At 38.8% G+C, this 20223-nt stretch overlaps 1 protein-coding gene across 1 annotated transcript in view; it reads left to right on the top strand.

Moving 5' to 3' along the window:
• Positions 1-20223, top strand: part of MGAM (maltase-glucoamylase) — a gene marked incomplete at both ends in the record, with an annotated part of 194548 nt that overhangs the window by 54537 nt on the left and 119788 nt on the right. Inside the window, 18 exons of the mRNA XM_080932402.1 lie at positions 10-59; positions 448-615; positions 4200-4349; positions 4674-4874; positions 6204-6358; positions 7677-7845; positions 8094-8190; positions 9105-9217; positions 10293-10418; positions 11648-11776; positions 12005-12115; positions 12397-12459; positions 16761-16895; positions 17612-17699; positions 18725-18863; positions 19596-19729; positions 19844-19878; positions 19973-20089. Coding sequence (XP_080788528.1) covers positions 10-59; positions 448-615; positions 4200-4349; positions 4674-4874; positions 6204-6358; positions 7677-7845; positions 8094-8190; positions 9105-9217; positions 10293-10418; positions 11648-11776; positions 12005-12115; positions 12397-12459; positions 16761-16895; positions 17612-17699; positions 18725-18863; positions 19596-19729; positions 19844-19878; positions 19973-20089 — 2180 coding nt within the window. The remainder of the gene's footprint in view (positions 1-9; positions 60-447; positions 616-4199; positions 4350-4673; positions 4875-6203; positions 6359-7676; positions 7846-8093; positions 8191-9104; positions 9218-10292; positions 10419-11647; positions 11777-12004; positions 12116-12396; positions 12460-16760; positions 16896-17611; positions 17700-18724; positions 18864-19595; positions 19730-19843; positions 19879-19972; positions 20090-20223) is intronic.

Below are 20223 nucleotides of genomic sequence, written 5' to 3'. Positions count from 1 at the left end.
TTCTTTCAGACACTGTGGCCAAAAACATTTACCTTCTCAGTAAATTCTCTGTTACCCAAGTGAGTAGCATATTGTCAATAATATATGGGATATGTACAAAAATGACTATGTATTTTCTGTATTTATAATTTAATTATCAATATTCACCAGAGATAGATCATTGCTGTTTATGACTTAATTCATAATAATTATACCAGCTTTGTTACCAATAAGAGGCAACAGTAATAAGGAAGCGAATCAGCTGTTATTGTAAAGGACAAATCTCTAAAAGGTCTGAGAGTCCCCCCTATGTTCTCCATTGGAATATGAAAATAAAGTTGCATCCCCATCAACATGCGGCAGCAGGAAAATTGAGAGGCCTTCAGAGCAGCTTAAGGGTGTGGTCTAGGAGAATGTTGGTGGGCCTTGGGAATGTACATGTTCATAATTATGCTTGGTGTATTTCAGAACCATTTGGATGTGACCATTTCAAGTCCAAACTACAAGGATCCAAATAACTTGGCATTCCAAGAAATTAAAATCCTTGGGACACATCAACCCCTCAATGTTAGAGTGAAACAGAATGGGGTTCTCCTTCAAATGTCTCCTCAAGTCACTTACAATTCAAACCTGAAGGTAAGAATTCCTTTTGTGAGAAAGGTTTCCACAAACCTCCATGGTGTCATGTTGTTACTTCTTGCTAATGTCACATGGGTTTCTGAAGGGCCGGAGCACATCTGAGACCAGATGAGGAGGATAGAGTATTGGAGAAGGAAGGTAAATACAGAGATGTTGGAGCCAACATAATTTCAGTTTTTCCAATTTTTATTTTCTTCCCACTTTGTGTTTGGTTTTATCTAATTGAGTATGGGGACAGTATCCAAGGAAAGGACTCTGAAAGTTGATGGCTTGTGCTCTGATGTAATTTTTATAGGCTTTCTTTCTTTCTTTCTTTCTTTCTTTCTTTCTTTCTTTCTTTGACTTTTAAGTTTTTTTTCTTTTCTTAAGCTTTCTTAAGACATAGCATATGTTTTTTAATTATATGAATTTGTACAAAATATATTTTGGAAAAGAAGCTGATAGTGCTAAATTAACTCAGATGGTGATTAGAAAGTAGTATTCTCCAGATTTAATGGCATCCACTCTTTCTGTATGACTTGTCTTCCATTACTGTATTTCCTCAGTCCTGTGAGAAACCTTTCCCAAGTCATTCTGATGACTTCTCCTGAGGCTCCTCATGGACGTGAAGCTGCTAGATAAACATTGTTTTGAGGATCTTTCAAATTTGTGGAAACTAGTCAACTGGAACTTTTGTTAAACGGCAAAATGATACATTTGACATTTTGTTATGACAGTTCATGACGAGGATACATACAGTATAAAGTCACAAAATGTAAGGCAGCTGACAGATACATATGTGAATACATGCTCTGTATTTGATAGAAATTAAGTCAGTTAACCTTATCACCAAAGTTAATGTTTCTATGGCAAAATGTAAGACAGGTGACAGATACATATATGAATACATGCTTTGTATTTGATAGAAATTAAATCAGGTAACTTTATCACCAAAGTTAATGTTTTGTTTGAGTTTGTGTGGTAGGTGATAAAATTCACATAACATAAAACTATGTGCAAGTATTAATAAGTTGTATAAATCAGCATTTGTAAAATATCTGCTTTAGTCTTAATTGATATCCAAAGCTTAATAGAATAGTTAAGACCAGCTCTCTGGACAAGGCATAGAATGGACATGACCTTTAATGAGAGAGTTTCATGGAGATAGATAGATGATTCAGTAGGTAATAGCACTGACTGCTCTTCCTGAGGTCCAAGTTTGATCTCAACATCCATATGTTGGCTTCCAAACATTTGTAACTCCAGTTCCAGGCAATAGATGCCACATCTGGCTCCCCTTGTACTGCCCACATATAATGTAGAGACAAGTGTGCAGGCAACCCTTCATTCACATAAAAATAAGTCAGACTCCATCAGGTTTATGTGACAAGAAGTCTGAGATGGTAAACAGACTGAAAGCTATTTTCTTGCCTTCAGTAATTACAGTTTCCAATGGTGAAAAGTTTCTGATGGGTTCAGAAGTTGAACTTTCTCAGAACTAAGTTGTATGTTGTATAATGACTGGAAATAGCTGCTTGGTTCCAGTCACAAATGCTTCCATTATAGAAATAAAGAACAGAAAAAAAGAAAAGAAAAAAAGAGGAGAAAAAGAAAATGAAAAGAGGAAAAAATACAAAAGACTAAGGCAGAGATGAAGTGGAAGGGGCGGGTCCTTTTATCACCACAGTCTCTTGCCCAGCAAGTGGCCAGGCTTATCCTACCATCATTAAAATTTTAGCTTTTTAATTGATAGACTCTGTAACTTACTTAACCTTAAATACCAAGACAGAAGAGCACATTTTATGCAGAGAAGATGGGCAGTGATATATGTTAGAAAGGTCCTTGTTTTCCTAGGGTGCTTTTGTTTTGGTAATGCTCTCTGTTGAGAATCAGATCATTAAAGGGCTTATAGTCTTACATTATCAAAATTTAATTATATAATCGACATAGGATGTTGGAAATGGACATTTACAGAATGATATTTCTCACTCCCCAAACTTACACTAAATTGGCAAATCTGAGATCAAGAAATTGGGGTAATTTGTGTAAGATTCCAGAAAACACTGGACGCATAAGCCAAGCCATATTACTCATACTGCTCTATTTTCTAGAAACTCCACACCAAATGGATCATGTTTTGGGTAGACTATGAACATAATTCATTTCTTTTTTTTTTTTTAATTTTTAAATAAAACCATGTGAATATATTTTTTTCGTCAGAACTTGATTTTTTTTCAAGGGCTTGACAGTATGCATTGAAAACCTAATAGTTACAATAAGCGTAAAGTACATGCAAAACAAAACGGAGCATGGAAATAGTCAAAGTCTTCTTGTTTTGTAAATATATGTATATATATATATTTTTTTTTTCTTTATTTCTTGGACTTCATACAGTCTGTGAGTTGTTTCTGGGGGAGTGCAAGCCTCTGGGGTTAGCATCCCACTATCAGTGACTGCATATTATGTCTGTTCTTTTGTGACTGGGTTATCTCACTCAGGATGATATTCTCTAGATGCAGCCATTTTCTTAAGAATTTGTTTAAGTCATTGTTTCTGGTGGCTGAGTAGTATTCCATTGTGTATATGTACCACAATTTTTGTATCCATTCGTCTTCTGAAGGACATCTGGGTTCCTTCCAGCTTCTGGCTATTATAAATAGAGCCGCTATGAACATTGTGGTACATATATCTTTGTTGTGTATTGAAGTGTCTCTGGGGTATATGCCCAGAAGTGGAATAGCTGGGTCTTCAGGTAGTACTATATCCAATTTTCTGAGGTATCGCCAGACAGACTTCCAGAGTGGTTGTATTAGCTTGCAACCCCACCAACAGTGGAGAAGTGTTCCTCTTTCTCCGCAGCCTCGCCAGCATCTGCTGTCATCTGAGTTTTGGATCTTGGCCAATCTGACTGGTGTGAGGTGGTATCTCAGGGTTGTTTTGATTTGCATTTCCCTGATGGCTAAGGATGTCGAGCACTTCCTCAGGTGTTTCTCGGCCATTCGGTGTTCCTCAACTGAAAATGTTTTGTTTAGCTCTGTACCCCATTTTTTAATAGGGTTATTTGATTCTCTGGTGTCTAGCTTTTTGAGTTCCTTGTACACCTTGGATATTAGGCCTCTATCTGATGTGGTGTTGGTAAAGATCTTTTCCCATTCTGTTGGTTGCCGTTTCGTTTTCTTGACGATATCTTTAGCCTTACAGAAACTTTGCAATCTCATTAAGTCCCATTTGTTAATCTTTGATCTTAGAGCTTGAGCCACATAATTCATTTCTTAAAAATAAATAGTGGTCAAGTGGTCCAATGGAAGGAATGAGAAATGATTGATCATAACAAGTTTCCCTTGGTCTACCTCTTTTGATAATGAAATATAGGAATTATTGCTACAATAGTTGTAATTTCCTTTTGCCACTGACTACTCACTAAACACATATACATTTGTGCCCTCATATGCTGTAGTGCATATTTTTTTTGTAGTGCATTTTTCCAAACATCAAAAGCGGGGTATAAGGATAGACTAAGAATAACATTTATACTCCATTTCCATAAAAAGATTTAGGTCATACAAAGCTTTTGTAGTGAGGATGAATATCCATTCTTTCAGGTTGCCACCATCACAAATATCCATCTCATGCTCGGAGAAGCATATACGGTTGAGTGGGACATCATAACAGACGAGGAAAGAATAAACTGCTATCCAGATCAGTATGGCATTTCTGAAGAAAACTGTACTGCTCGAGGCTGCATCTGGGAGGTAACCATGCTGAAACGTCGAAGTAAACTGAACACCCTTAAAATATAATCTACAACAAAGTCACCACAGCCCTGTACTTATGGATTTACTAAAATCCATAGAAAGGCTCCGTATACACATTATTTATGTGGAGGAGTAGGGTGGGTAAGAGTGGGATGTATTTATTATGTTGGTTTGAGACCGGTGATTTAAATTCATGTTTCTGTAGATGTTATAGACATGGACTAATGTACCTATGGCTTTCTCTGTAGATAATTTGTCTCTTCTAACTCTGGGTGATAACTCCATATACCTGCTGATATAGGATACTGACATTCTTTCTAGGTATCCAACTCTTCTGAGGTCCCTTCTTGTTACTTTGCTAATGAGCTGTACTCAGTCAGCAATATTAAGTATGACTCACTTGGGGCCACAGCGGACATCTCCTTGAAGCCTTCTTCTTATAGCAATGCCTTCCCCTCTACACCCGTGAATCAACTGCAACTGAAAGTGACCTACCACAAGAACGAAATGCTGCAGTTTAAGGTATGCACTATCAGGTGTGGACAGGGTCTCTCACATTCCTGTACTCTTTGCTACTTTGTGTTACAAAATTCTGAACAAAAACACTTTATTTTCATGGCAATATACTGTAGACTATCATCTAAATACTGAGATCAATTAGATGTCTGATGCAATAGAGAGACAACTTTTAATTTCAAATTGAGAAAATCACTGTGTCTAAGGGAAATGGTTGTGAGAGAACACACATCTACCAAGTAGATGAGGCTACTAGGAAGATAGGACAATTATGGCTGTGTTGGTTCTGGAATAAGACAGAGAGTGGGGAACAGTGGGTTTGTTTGAAACCTTGAGAGCGTCTCAGTCATTTCTATGGACTAGAAGAGGGAGCTGCCCAAGGAGTCACTACCTTGTTGCTAAATTGCATGTGCACATATGGATGGTAGTGATGTTAACTGAAATGAGAAAACTGAGCAGATTTGTGATTGACAATATAAGAGGGGGAGTAGGAGTTTGAATGAAATAAGTGGAGACATCTTTGAAATACTCATGAAAGTGATTGCTTTTCCTTTCATGGTTTAATCAAACCAAGGGAGTAGAGATTGACTTGCTGTCCTGTTGTTTGTTTGCTTATTAAATTGTGAGCTACTCCCAGACAGGGATTTCACTTCCACGTGCTGGTACTGGAACTGCACACAGGCTGGTACATAGTGAGGCATCACATGCTGCTGGCAGAGTATATAAGTCAGTGATTGAGGCCTAAGGAGCCCTCAGAGTCTGAGAACCATCTGGACTTGAGCTCTGTGTCCTCTATTGTGATTTGCTGTATGTGTGCGGCCTCATCAGAATGAACTTGATTGGGTGTGCAGCCTCAACTCCTGCTGAAGTGAATAACATGGTCTGGAGTCCATAATAATGAGACTTGACTCAAATCAAGTTATTAAATTGGATAGTGTACTCTGGTAGGTTGATTAAGTCCTGGGTTGAGAGATTATTGAAGAGGAAACATACAAGATCCAGTGTCTGCCAAACACCCTAGGAGTATGCTGTTATTCTGCTCTATATTACTATGCTTGTGCAAAGTGTAGTTTTGAAATGACTGACAACTGTGAATATTTCAACCACTAATGCCACGGTTTGACAGCTCTATATGTTATGTGTGTGATCCATATATTTAGGATATCTGGTGTTTTAATCCTTTAATATTTTGTGAGGTAGGAGTTAAAGATCTTTATTTGACACATTGAATTGTGTAGTGTCATATTGCTAATTATCATTTTCAGCATGCGAGGAAAACATTACAATTTACTGGCATATATTTGTTTCCATATAAAATGATTTCCTCTGCCTTAGATCTATGATCCCAACCACAGTCGGTATGAAGTCCCAATCCCTCTGAACATCCCCAGTGCTCCATCCAGCACCCCTGAAGGCCGTCTGTATGATGTCCTCATCAAGGAGAATCCATTTGGGATCCAAATTCGCCGGAAGAGTACAGGCACTGTAATGTAAGTGGTTCCTGGTGTGAGTCTGTGTTACTGCTCTTCTCAATAGTTCTCACCAGCTCCATTGTCCTGGAAGACATCTGGCTCCAAGTATCATACTGCCTATGTTAGATCCATGGCTGTGATAAAAAACAGACAGACAAGCAAACCCATGACCAAGAGAACTTACAAAGGAGTTTATTTGAGTTCGTAGCTCCAGGCGGTTAGACTCTGTGATGGTGAATGGGAGGCAGGAAGGCATGGCAGCAGGAAGGTTGAGAGTTCTCATCTTGAACTGCACACTGGAAGGTGAAAGCAAACAGGGTCTTGAACTCCCAAAGCCTTTCTTCACTATGATACTTCCTCCAGGAGGGTCACACTCCCTAGTAGTTCACCAATAGTGACTCACTGGAGACCAAGTATTTCCAATACCCAAAACTATGATAGGGGAAATCTCATTGTAAGCAGCACACGGGAGGAAATGGGATCTGCTCTTAGAGGTAATGTTTGATACTCTAAGGGTGATTATTGGCATAGTTATAAGTGTGTGGGTATTCAGTGAACAAGTATTTGTCTAATTCCTTTTATGCACTAGATGCTGTTCTGGGTATTGTCTCTCTAGACATTCTTCTAAATTTTAAATTATACTACAAAGAGGAATCTGATACAGTAACAACTGCTTTGCTAGTAAAATAAAGGAAATCACATTGTGTCTGAGGAAGAGGAGGTGTGTGAAATAAAACCTAAGATAGGAGAAGTCCCACAGAGAGTTCGTGAAAAAGGAAAATTTGTGATAGAGTAATGTAAGTCATGAGCTGAATGGAATTTATCAATTATTACAGTGAGCTCTCATTGAGGTATCTAAGAGAATGAAGCAGGGGGTCTAAAGGCCTGGATTCTAGGTGGGCTTTAGAACAGAAAAGACCCTGAAATCGCCATGGGAGTCTCTCATGAGAAGTGAACAGCATGAGAGCAAACCTGTGAGGTGGTGTGAGCTGATCATATCTCAAGCCTGGTAGAAAGTGAACCATTAGGGGTCAAGAGCATGGTGAGTTTGATGTAGGGATGCTGATAAAGTAAGTGGGTTTTCTCCTGTGGACAACACTAAAGGGAAGTACCGATACATGTAGAAGAAAAAGTGGGGGTGACTGAGACTCTTAGTAGGCATGATTGTGGTCATTTTAATCTATTAGACTTGCATGCTTTATTTGGAAGGGACTACAGTACTGATGGGTGAAAATAACTCTCTGTTCCTCACAAAGACAGATGTTGCTAACTAATAGGAAGCTATTATTATTATTATTATTATTAATTATTGCAAATGTTCCTTTCTCTTTTGCAGCTGGGACTCTCAGGTCCTCGGCTTCACCTTCAATGACATGTTCATCCGTATCTCCACCCGCCTGCCCTCCACATACATCTATGGCTTTGGGGAAACTGAGCACACAACCTTCAAGATAGATATGAACTGGAACACATGGGGCATGTTTTCCAGGGATGAGCCTCCAGGGGTAAGGGCAGAGTGTTTGTGGTCCATGTTCTCTCCCTCCCTCCATACTGTGTGGCTTGTGCTTCTTCATTATAGATGTCTATTGATTGTTCCCTTCCACTTTTAGGTAAATAGACATATTTTTTAAGTGCCTTCTTTTCTCCACTGTTCTGAACAGAGGGAGATGACTCAACCTAGCAACCAAATTTCTGTGGAGATTGTTTCTCATGCACAGTCTTCTTACATCTTTATTTCTCCTATGATTCATAGTACAAGAAGAATTCCTATGGTGTCCACCCTTACTACATGGGGCTGGAGGAGGATGGCAGTGCCCATGGAGTCCTCCTGATGAACAGCAATGCCATGGGTAGGATGACACTTGTGTCCTATATTGTGTGCCAATCATTATTCAGTTTATTTAGAATGTATCTGACTTAGCTGTCTAAAGACCAAATTAGTCTTTGTGGTATCGGATTTTCTTCTTATTGACCCTTTATACATATTTAATTTGTATGTAATAAGCTGAACTTTTAATTTATAATGCTATTGTAGTAGTACATGTTTAATATCAATTAGGGATTTCTACCCCAGATTAGATCCTTCAGTTTCCAGATAAAAGACACAAAACTTTTATATTCATAATTCCATATATCTTATATTTAATATACATATTTATGTTAGTATATTTGCACCCTATATATAAGTATGTTTATATTTGTATTTATTTAATCAACTCTAAAGCTGAGCAAATATCAACCCTCTACAATTATGTTGTCTATATGACATACCAGATATTACCCTGGGCCACTTTTACCCCTAGCTAGCTCACATGGCTAGTTCTCATGATCCCTTATCCTATGCCATTTTGTCCTCTGTCCTCTCCTCTCTTCACCTTCTGTCTCTCCATCTGTGGTCTCTGTCTCATGCCCCAAGCCTCGGAACTGAAACAATGCCTACTCTTCCTCTGCCCAGCTTCAACCACTAGTTTTAAACTAAGGAGCAGGGTTACATAGCATCACTGTTATATGTGAGGATCTCATCCTTAGGGGAAACCAGACCTTAGGGGCCAGTATTTAGCATTAAAAAACATAGCAAATGACCTAACCTTAATTTAATGCTGTTAGTAAAAACGTTCATTTAACTTCTTTAATATTGTATTAACCTTCTTTGGAATATCTGCTGTCCATATGTCATGAAAGAAGAGAGAGAAGGTGGGAATTCCAGGGTCAATGATCTCAACATACAGGATTTCAGCATGATGTCTTTTTCTTGTGTCTTCAGATGTGACATTTCAACCTATGCCTGCCCTGACATACAGAACCACAGGGGGCATTCTGGACTTCTATGTGTTCTTGGGCCCAACTCCAGAGATGGTCACTCAGCAATACACAGAGGTAGTAATAAATTTATTTATGAAATATATTTGTGTGTGTAAACATACACTCACAATATGTTCCAACCCTACTAATCATGATTGTCTTTCTCAGAGGAAGATATTATAAGGAATAAGGGAAATCAGATATATTCCTATAAGTATTAAGATTATGTTTTCTCCATTTATTGCACAGTAGCAGAATAGTAGTGGTAACCAGTTGTGGGAATTGTGAGGTTTTTGGTGTGATAAGAGATGGTGGTATTGAAGGTTGTGGTAATATTATTTGTGAAGGTGATTGTGGGGATGGTGACCGTTACGGTGATAATGGTTAGGATGTGAATAAGACTACAGTAATGAAAGCGGTTGGAGTACAGTGGATGTTGGGTGGCGTGTAATAGTCAGGTTCATGTTAGCGATGGCAGTGCTAAATGTGATGATAGCTTTGGTGGTAATGGTGTTAGTGATGATGATGTGTCTGTGATCTCAATGGGAGCTGTGACAAAAAGGATCACATCATGGCATTGCCACGATGGTTATAATGTCATGATAGAGATGATGATTACGTTGGCAGTGGTGGTGTGAGTCATGGCCATGGGAATAGTAACATTGTTAGTTACAACATCAACAAACATGCATGAAATATCCACTGCACCTATTTTTAATGCACATGGAAGTGTGTCATGCATACTGTTACTTAGTCAAAATGTGAGATAGAGCCTATTAATAGCTCTCATTTACAGGTAAAGGAACAAGCATAGAAATATCACATACCTGTCTAAGTTTACACAACCAGCAAGACTTAGAATCTACATTCTAAGTTAGCTATTTTTCTCTAGGCTATATTTTTAATATATATATGTATATATATGTATATATATATGAATAAATACATATATATAAATAAAATCAGATCTTTCAGATTTCCTAAAAAGTGTCCTCTGAGAAGTTTTCCAAGGAGGTCTAACCTACCCCATGCCAATACTTTCTCTTATGATTTGAAATTGCTATTAAAATTTGGATAAAATATTCTGACTTCGTATCCAACTTTCATTCAGCTTCTCCTCTAAAGTTCTAACATTCTGTCTGTTTTCTAGATGATTGGCCGGCCTGTGATGGTACCTTACTGGTCCCTGGGATTCCAGCTGTGTCGCTATGGATACGAGAATGATGCTGAAATCGCCAGCTTGTATGATGAGATGGTGGCTAAGCAGATCCCCTATGTACGTGCATCTGTTAGAGACTTGTTTGTCTGATTTAAGTGTGGTTTTTAAGTGACACACTGCTTTTTCATGTCACATCACACTGAGCCTAGATCTTCCTCAGTGAGTCAGAGGATCACCTTATCCTCCTAGCACCAGTGGCTCAGACTAACAGTGAGAAATTAAGACTGGCTCAAGGGTACTGTCTCCTTTGTCATGTTTTCCTCTACTTCTTTTAAAAGAATGACTTCAAAATATGTAAGTATAATGTCCTTACTAACATGATAATAAGATACTGGTCTTATTCTAGTGTTGATTAAATAAGAACACCAATCCCAACCCAGTGAGCTCAGTTCATACAGGATTCCTTTCTTGGGTCCAGCACAGCATAATGCTCCCTGAACTCTGAGATTCTCGTTGGCTCCATGGTAGAATGCTGTACTGAGTTTGCAGTGGGATCACTTACACAATCAAATCACAATCATTTCAAAACCAGAGGTCCAATAATCAGAAATCATCTTGTGACTCTTTGGGCTTGTCTTGTATTTATTGTTCAATCTTACATTAGTGCGACACACTTCCCGTAAATCAATGGTTCTCAAACAGTTGGGTTGTACCCCTTTGGGAGTTGAAGGACCTGTTCATAGGGGTGACATAGTACCATTAGAAAACACCATTATTTATGTTATGATTTACAAGAGTAACAAAATTATAGTTATGAAGTAACAATGAAAACAATTTTATGTGGGGGTCACCACAACTTGAAGAACTGTATTAAAGGGTTGCAGATTAGAAACATTTGGAAGCACTGTTGTAATAGAACATCTCAGAGTTCTGCATTTGAACATCTCCAACACTGGGCCCTCTACAATGATGCCTCTTTTGATTCTTTTATAGTAGACTTATGATTAGTGTCATCTTAGGACTAAATATTTGGTATTATTTTCTGTTAACAAATATCACAGATTTCAGGACACATCCATAGAGAAAGTCAAAGGATTTTTCCCACAGTGGTTTTATTTGTTTTTTATAACAGTCCTAAAGACAGGCATTGATACTTAGATTTTTTTTTGTTGACACTGAAATGAATTTTCTTTGTTTTTGAGTGTAATTAAAAAAAATACTCGGCGGATATCCAAAGATTCAAAGATATAATTTGGTGTAGATTAAAATATTCAGACACAAACAGTGCTGGCTGCTGGAGCCCGGACTGTCTCTGCCATCAGCCAGTCTTCTTTGTGTCATCTTAGGATGTGCAGTACTCAGACATTGACTACATGGAGAGGCAGCTGGACTTCAAGCTCAGCCCCAAGTTCTCTGGGTTTCCAGACCTGATCAATCGCATGAAGGCCAATGGAATGCGGGTCATCCTCATTCTGGTGAGTCCTTGTGTGAATGTGTAGGCTGTGAATGGAACAATGGACTTGTGTGGTGATCACCTTGGCCTGCCTGTCCTTCCCTGTTCTAGGAGAGAAAAAAAAAGTGTATTTTAGGGGAGCCACAGAAATTCTCCTGCAAAAGCTGAACTGGGGATTTCCTTTTTTCTCCCATGTCTCCTTTTAATTTTCTATTGTAATTTTCTCACCTGCCCTGTGTGCTGACTGCAGGACCCAGCCATTTCTGGCAATGAGACACAGCCCTATCCCGCCTTCACCCGGGGAGTGGCAGATGACGTCTTCATCAGCTACCCCAATAATGGAGGCATTGTCTGGGGAAAGGTATGAGCCCGGTGTTGAACCCGCAATCCTCATCCTAGGCTAGGCACCCTGTTAGTGTGTTTATAAGTATGTTTTTACTGCCTCCTTTTGCTCTCTGAGTTTCTCTTATTCATTTTAAAATCAATATTTAGTGATTATTGTTAATAGTTAAGGGGTTTATAGAACCCACTTTTGCTTGGATCAGTCTTTCAATATTAAAGAGCTAGTTTCTAGTTGCCCAAAAAATTCAGTGTATGAGAAATAGTTTAGAATATTTCTGCTGATCATTTTTTCCCCCACAGGTGTGGCCTGATTACCCTAATATTATTGTGAACTCCTCTATGGACTGGGACAGTCAGGTGGAGGTAAAGAGCTTTTGTGGATATTGAATCAATCAGGATTTCTCAAAAGTGGAGGCAAGGAGACTAGACATTCCCATAAGTGGCAGTAGATATGGTTTGGAAATATACTGAGAACATGTGTTATCCTCCTGATGTTTGATTCCTGATGATCTTACATAGACACTCTGTTTCATATCTTGCTTCCTACTGTGATATCACTATTATTACTATTTCGATATAAGACTCAAAACACTTAGGTTATGTATCATACTACAACTGTGGTTTCAAATTCAAACTTGTCAGAATCCAGAGGCTCATAGACCTTCAATTGGATGATACCTCTAAGAATGATATTTTTCTCTGAATTAAGGTGTGTTTTGTTTCTTTAGTTGTTCCTTTTAGATAGGATGTGCAGCCTTTCTATTTAGTGTTTGACTATTTTACTGCATGCCTTATGATTGCAGAAAGCGTGTTACAGCTTCGTGGTTATAAATCCTGTGTGATTCATGTGCTTTCGTATCCTCCCACCATGGCTTTTTACCGTGTCACTATTGCCTTGTGTTATACATTTGCTCTCTACTGGGACTAGATGTCTTTCTTTATCGTGATTCTAAGTATCATATGCTTCTTCCTTACAGTTATCAGTAAGCTTTTGTGGTTGAGAAGCAATTAGCTCCGTTTACCCAGTGCTGGAATGCAGCTCATTTCTGTGCTGTGAATTATGGCTGTAAAGTCTGCACTCAGTATTGTAAGAGTAGGAAAGGGTTCAGTGGAGAGTCAGTGACATGTCTGGACACCTTGTTCTCCTCTCCAGAAGAGGTCACCCTGTAGACAGGGATAGCATCACGGAATGTGAATCCTACGCATCTTTCCTAGTGCAGCTGGGAAGTCAGAGAGAGGGCCTTGTTATTTGGTCACCTGTTTCAGGTTGATGAGATGAAGCAGCTGCTTTCTGTGTGGTCAAACAATGGTGTAACCTATGGCATTTAGAAACTATCACATTCAAGAATTAATTAGATAAACATGTTTATTGAACTAGTCACAAACATGGCCATTTGGAGATCAAGAATTAGACATTCAGAGGACCATTACCAAGAGCCTTTGGGGAATTTTTTTTTTATACAATGTCATATTCTAGCCAGTGGTCAGGGTTAGAGCAGAAAGACTGTTGTTACTAAAGTTGAACTGTCAGAAATTATGGCCAATATTCATGACTTGTCTAAAGGAACTAATTTTTAGAACAGATAGTTCGAATAGAAAATAAAAATATTCCATAGGACTCCACAGCCTAGGGAAAAGTGTACAGGCTGGCACCACTGCTATAGACCACTAAGAATAGTAAACAACACAGGGCAGTGATGCTCAGATCACTGGCATTCATCTGTGGGCCTCTGCAAGCAAACTGTAATACCCATGCTATGACCACGCTGCTTAGGCATTGAACTATGTATCCTTATTTTCTGGTAGTACTTAAAGTAGAATAAATAGATACTGATTTGATCAGGTTTCAGACACTGCTCAAAATTAGTCAGACTCAGGTCAAGGTCATTTTCTTTTTGTTATTCTGTAAGTATTATATATCTATCATCTATCTATCTATCTATCTATCTATCTATCTATCTATCTATCTATCTATCTATCTATCATCTATCTATCTATCCATCTATCCATCCATCATTCTATCTATCTATCTATCTATCTATCTATCTATCTATCTATCTATCTATCTAATCTGTATCCATGAATCATCTATTTTCAGTGTATCATTTATTATTTTGTGAGGATTTAAGCAGAGCACACAGTTTAGTATTTCCATCAGTTGTCAGAGAACATAAGTTGCATTCAGTGTTCCAAGCAACCCATATGAACATCTGAACATGCCAAGTCCTTTTAAAGGTTCCATGAAGCTCCTATCTTTAATGATTTCATGAAAGGGCAGCTTCTTCTGGCTTCAGTATTGCTACTTCAACTGCGCTGCCCCCTGCCGTTGGGCTTCTTCCTCCTTCAGGGAAATGGCTAGAAGTAAGACTGAAAAGCTGGAGTAAATGTTGCCTATCAGCAGATATGCCAGTGAGCAGACTCAGGAACTCTGTATTTATCAGGGACATTCAGAAGGCAGGTCATCCAGAGATGCAGAAAATTAATATCCGCACAATCCATCTTCTTTTCTTATCTCCAGCAGGCATATCATTAGGGAATGGAAACAAAGGCAATCAGAAATTCCAAATCTTATGCCTCTGATGAACAGGTTAGGTAGTCGGCTTCTCTTATATTTCTCATTGCTATCTCTGTGTGGTAGAATTTACATGCTCCCAAGACCACTGAGCCTCCCATGTGTCCAACAGGTTAAATGTTTACTCAGAACAAAGTAATATAGCATGTGGTGTGTGTGTGTGTGTGTGTGTGTGTGTGTGTGTGTGTGTGCTGAGCTAGTTAAAAAGGTGCATGTGCACATCCCTGTCTGCAATTTGAAGTGCAAAATGATTTTATACTGTAATGTAAGTTTCACTGTATTCATAGATACATACTATAGAAAATTCAATTCTCACTCAGGTGTAGCTGGCAATGTCTGTGTATCCTGATACTCCATCCACCCTTTTTGAAAGCCCACATTTCTGGCTTAATGTAAGCTGGATCTCAGTTTCTGGGGCAAGGTTCTCCCTATTAAGGGCTTCATGATTTCAACTTCCATTTTATACTAAAAAGAATTCTACAACTCTTATATATTACTTTTATGATTCATTGTGCCTCCTCTGTGAAACAGCAATGCATGCTTAATCATTTCTGATCTATTCTTCAACATCTTCTCTTGGGCTTTCTCTGAACATGTAGGTTGTTACTTAATAGACTGGTTTATGTAAGCACCATGTTGTAGTACCGTAGCCGAGTCCTTCTATTCTTTACCATGCCATTCTTTTGATCCCTGATGCTTGCAGTTCTGTGAAGGACGTTGAGAAGACTGTTTGTTGAGGTACACCAACGGAATGTCTGACAATAAATATCAGAAGGAAGCATATAGACTTCTGTGGCTAATTTCTCTTGTTGAGGGGCTAACTCCACAAGCAGGCAGAGTGTGAATGATTATCTATTACTTTCTCTAATCCTTTTAAATACAGTGGAGAATGTGAGATCAACTTGAAAATATAAAGACAAGATCTTTGCTCTTTAAAATCTGTAAAATGCAGTTAAGGAATGATACATTGAATCCACTTTTCATATAAGATGTACACACCCCTTTTATAATTTGAGGGGAGAGAAAGCAAAACTAGAATGAGAGCCTTAAGTCCTCGCACTGTATATTACATATAACTGAAGGCTTCGTCTGATTTGGAAATCACAGCGAACAGAAAGCCATACAAGTTGGTGCAAAATTACAACATGGAATCCTTTTTCAACTTTTTTTTCTCAGTACAAAGGTTTCTTGATACTAACTTAATACGTGTCACCTGACACCTGACATTTAGCTAAGGCCTCACAGGACTTATACCTTATCTTATCTGTCCTTAAGACCGGCAATTGGGATAAGGGGTATAGAGCATGAGTTAGTGATTCAGGGTGTTGATCACCTCCACTCATGTAAAGATATTAGGGGAAATTCATTCGATATTTCTCAGATCCTTGGTAGATGATATCGTATGCTTTCTTATCTGGCTTCCATATGCTTTTCTTTTATTCTGTTTTTTTTTGTATTTTTTACTAATTTATTTATTTTATAAAACATTATATCTCACAAAATTTGTAACATAATAATATATGATAAATACACATTTTTTTCTTTTTCTTTCTTTCTTTTTTTTTTTTTTTCTAAGAAGGACTGAGGCTTCCACATTTTGGCCTTCCTTCTTTTTGAACTTCATAAGGTCTGTGAATTGTTTCTTGGGTATTCAGAGCTTTCTGGGCTAGTATCTGCTTATCAGTGAGTGCGTACCATGTGTGTTCTTTAGTGACTGGGATACCTCACTCAGAAAGATAACTTCAAGTTCCATCCATTTACCTAGGAATTTCATGAAGTCATAGTTTTTGAAAGCTGAGTAGTACTCCATTGTGTAAATGTACCACAATTTCTGTATCCATTTCTCTGTTGAAGGTCATCTGGGTTCTTTCCAGCTTCTTGCTGTTATAAATAAGGCTTCTATGAACATGGTGGAGCATCCACATGCTTTTCTAAGATAATACTGTTCTAAATATCTGCCATAGACTTGGTTCGTACTATCATTATCTACCACCATGTGGTATAAGACAGCATGAGCCATGTTCACATTAAATGTATTTTGCTGCCTAACGTAATCATTCATGACAAATAAGCAAGTTTTGTTCTTTTACAGCAATACCGAGCTTACGTGGCCTTTCCAGACTTTTTCCGTAATTCAACTGCCACATGGTGGAAGAGGGAGATTAAAGAACTTCACAGCAATCCACAGGATCCAGCAAAGAGCTTGAAGTTTGATGGCCTGTGGATTGTAAGTGTGTTTATGTGTGCTTACTTGGATGAAGTATAGGAGAGTTGTGCTTGTATGTTTATTTTTTTAAAGATTAAAAAACATCTCTTTTTTTTTCTTAAAGACTTTTTAAAAAAGATTTACTATTTATTTCATTTGCATGAATATTTTGCCTATATGTATACATGTATGTATGTGTGTATGCATGTACTGTTTTGCTTACATATAATATATGTATGTATGTACGTTATGTGTTTAATGTTTGTAAAGGTGTCAGATCTCAAATAGGAACTGATTTTATAGAAGGTTGTGAGCCATCATGTTAGTAATGGGAACCCAAAAAAGCAACCAGTGCTTTTAAGCCCTGAGATATCTCTCCAGTCCATCTTCCTGAGTGTTTCTTAGTGTACTAACAGAATAATATTCATTCCAGACTTTGGGTATGTCACACTGCACTCCCTCTAATCAAGTGTGGAGCTGCCTTGATCCTCTCCACAGCCGGTCTTTACCTGAACGTCATGTTCTAAGACCTCACATAAAATCCTTGGGAACTTGATGCCCCAGGGGAACTTTTCCTACAGAGATTACTCTTTCTTTATAGCTAGATTTCCTGGCATTTGACGATTGCAGACGTCCAAAGATTACTGGGTGTTTAGTATTCTATTTCCATTTACTTGACTCTGAATTCATATGCTGTGATTGTATTTAAATGGAAACAATGTTTCTGATATTTGTAGGACATGAATGAACCTTCCAGCTTTGTGAATGGGGCAGTTCCTCCAGGCTGCAGTGATGCTGCTCTGAACCGCCCTCCCTACATGCCACGTAAGGATCTTGCTTCTCTTCCTGTTTGGGGGCATTATCGGGAGTAAATGTTGCCTGTCACCACAAATGGTATTGAGGAGAGACAGGAGCTGAAAATCAGTTGTACTTTATTAAGAAGGCAGGCAATCTGGGAAAGCAGAAAACTAACATCCCCATAATCAACCTTTTGTTCTTAGGCTAGCACATTCTAGGGAATGTGTGATGGTCTCGTCAAAATATATACACGCAGCTTTATATCTACATAATAACATGCTACTGTGCTCTTATTGGATATAAAGTTGATCTCCCTGGCCATCAAGGGTTACCTAGCACCGAGGGTACATTCTCATAGGTGCTGTGGATTAATGGGTCTGAAATTAAGCATAGGAAGCATGTTACCTAATTCTGTGTGGCAAGACTCAGGAGACAATTGGCAAATTTCTCAAATTTTTCCAGATGGTTCCCAAAGTGGCAATGTCTTCAAAGGCTTCTTCTCACTGTAAGATGCCTTAGTTATCAACTTTGATAATGCATATACCTGTATTTCTGTTGTAACCAATGGTTAGAAAAGAATGATCATGGAGCCAATTGACTCTCTGGTTTTATTTGTAATTATGGCTGTTCCCCAGATTTTAGTTTCTTTGAGGTAGACGGTATCTCAAAACTCACACAATTTTTCTAGGTGTCAGTTTTCTATAGTAAAGTATATATAAAGAAACAGCAAATATTATAACTGCATTGTAGTGTGTTAAAAATAATAAATGGTTTGTATTTGCAGTTGCGGTCAAAGTTTACTCTGTTGTCAATGAATGAAAACTCAGTGTTTTCAATGCCTCTTTTACCTTCTTGGAAAAACCAGCACTAGAGAGTACATGCCCACTACTTGCAGCTCAGCTCAGAGCACTGTTCTGAGTTGATCATAGTCAGAAAAGGGGCTCTAGATGGAAATCAAATTTATCTTACATTCTGCAGATCAATTCATTAATAAGTGGTCACAAATAAGAAGAATAATCACCCGTCTTTCACAATTTTAAATCTTTCTTTAGATTTGGAAGGCAGAGACAGGGGCCTGAGCAGTAAGACCCTGTGCATGGAGAGCGAGCAGATCCTTCCAGATGGTTCCAGGGTGCGGCACTATGATGTGCACAGCCTGTACGGGTGGTCCCAGACCAGACCCACTTACGAGTGAGTGACTCTGCTGTCTCCTGTTGGTCCTACTTCTGGGATGGGTGTTGTAGCATCTCTACTTTTCCCTTTGTGTCCAATTCTATAGGTAAGCGTAATGTAATTGTAATGAACATGTAGCAATTCTTATTTGTTAAGCAGTATTTTGGTAGTTGTGGAGCCGTCCCCATGAGGAAATCAATAGTCCTCTTGAGCATACCCACAGGGACACTGTAAGTCACTGTGCAGTGTAGTCAGTGCTGTGGCATCACTGGTTAAAAGAGAAAAATAGACAACTGAGTGTTGGTAGAAAGTAAGTCTCTTAGGTATTTGTCTTTGGCCACTCATGTTGGACAGTCAGTGAGCCTTTTGTTCATGCAGCTAGCATTCTCACAATGTAAGCAAAAGAAAGATATTATCTTAAGGTAAATTCTATCAGGATTCTTCTTCAAATATCAATAGTCAAGTATGGAAAAATAAACAGCTAGATTCTGTAACTGCTTACTACTTAGGGGCAAGCCAATGGCTTTGTAACATGGTGAGATAGTTTGAAAACAACTGTTTAAAGAGGTCTTTCTGCCATTATTACCCCATCCTCCAGCCAGCACCCCTCGAAAGGGTCATACTTCTATATTCCTTGTAGTCACACAGAGTAGATTTGTTTTTTATGATATTCTAAAAGGAAGGACTTTGGAGAGGAGGCCACACTTCCCTTGCCCTGCCATCATTTTTTCTCCCTGTTTCCCCAACCAGAGCTGTGCAGGAGGTGACAGGAGAGAGAGGAATCGTCATCACCCGATCCACATTCCCCTCCTCTGGACGCTGGGGAGGACACTGGCTGGGAGACAACACAGCTGCCTGGGACCAGCTGGGGAAATCCATCATTGGTGTGTGGGCTCTGCTCTTCTGCAGGCAGGGATGGGGATAGGATCCTTGGTGAAGGGGGAGGAGGAGGAGGCAGAGAACGTCCTGTCCTGACCCTGTTGCATCTTTCATTGCAGGCATGATGGAGTTCAGCCTCTTTGGCATCTCCTATGTAAGTGTCCTTTACATGTTCCTCCTCCTTAGGAAGATGACAGTGTCTCTTAGAAAGCACCAAGAGCTGACTTCTTTGTTCCATGTTGTTTCAGACTGGGTCAGACATCTGTGGGTTCTTTCAAGATGCTGAATATGAGATGTGTGTTCGCTGGATGCAGCTGGGCGCCTTTTACCCCTTCTCCAGGAACCACAACACCATTGGGACTAGGGTATGATGTCAGCTTTCTCATCTATATTATGTCACTGGAGATGTATATGCTACCTCAGTTTCTCTGAACATTCCTGATGTTTGTGTTACCTGGGGACATTTTTAAAACCATTAACTCCCTTATCATAAATCATA

This window comes from Micromys minutus (assembly GCF_963924665.1).
Source record: "Micromys minutus genome assembly, chromosome: 18".
NCBI classification, from domain to species: domain Eukaryota; kingdom Metazoa; phylum Chordata; class Mammalia; order Rodentia; family Muridae; genus Micromys; species Micromys minutus.
Note: the sequence above shows the minus strand (reverse complement) of the source record. Positions and strands in the feature narration are given on the sequence as shown.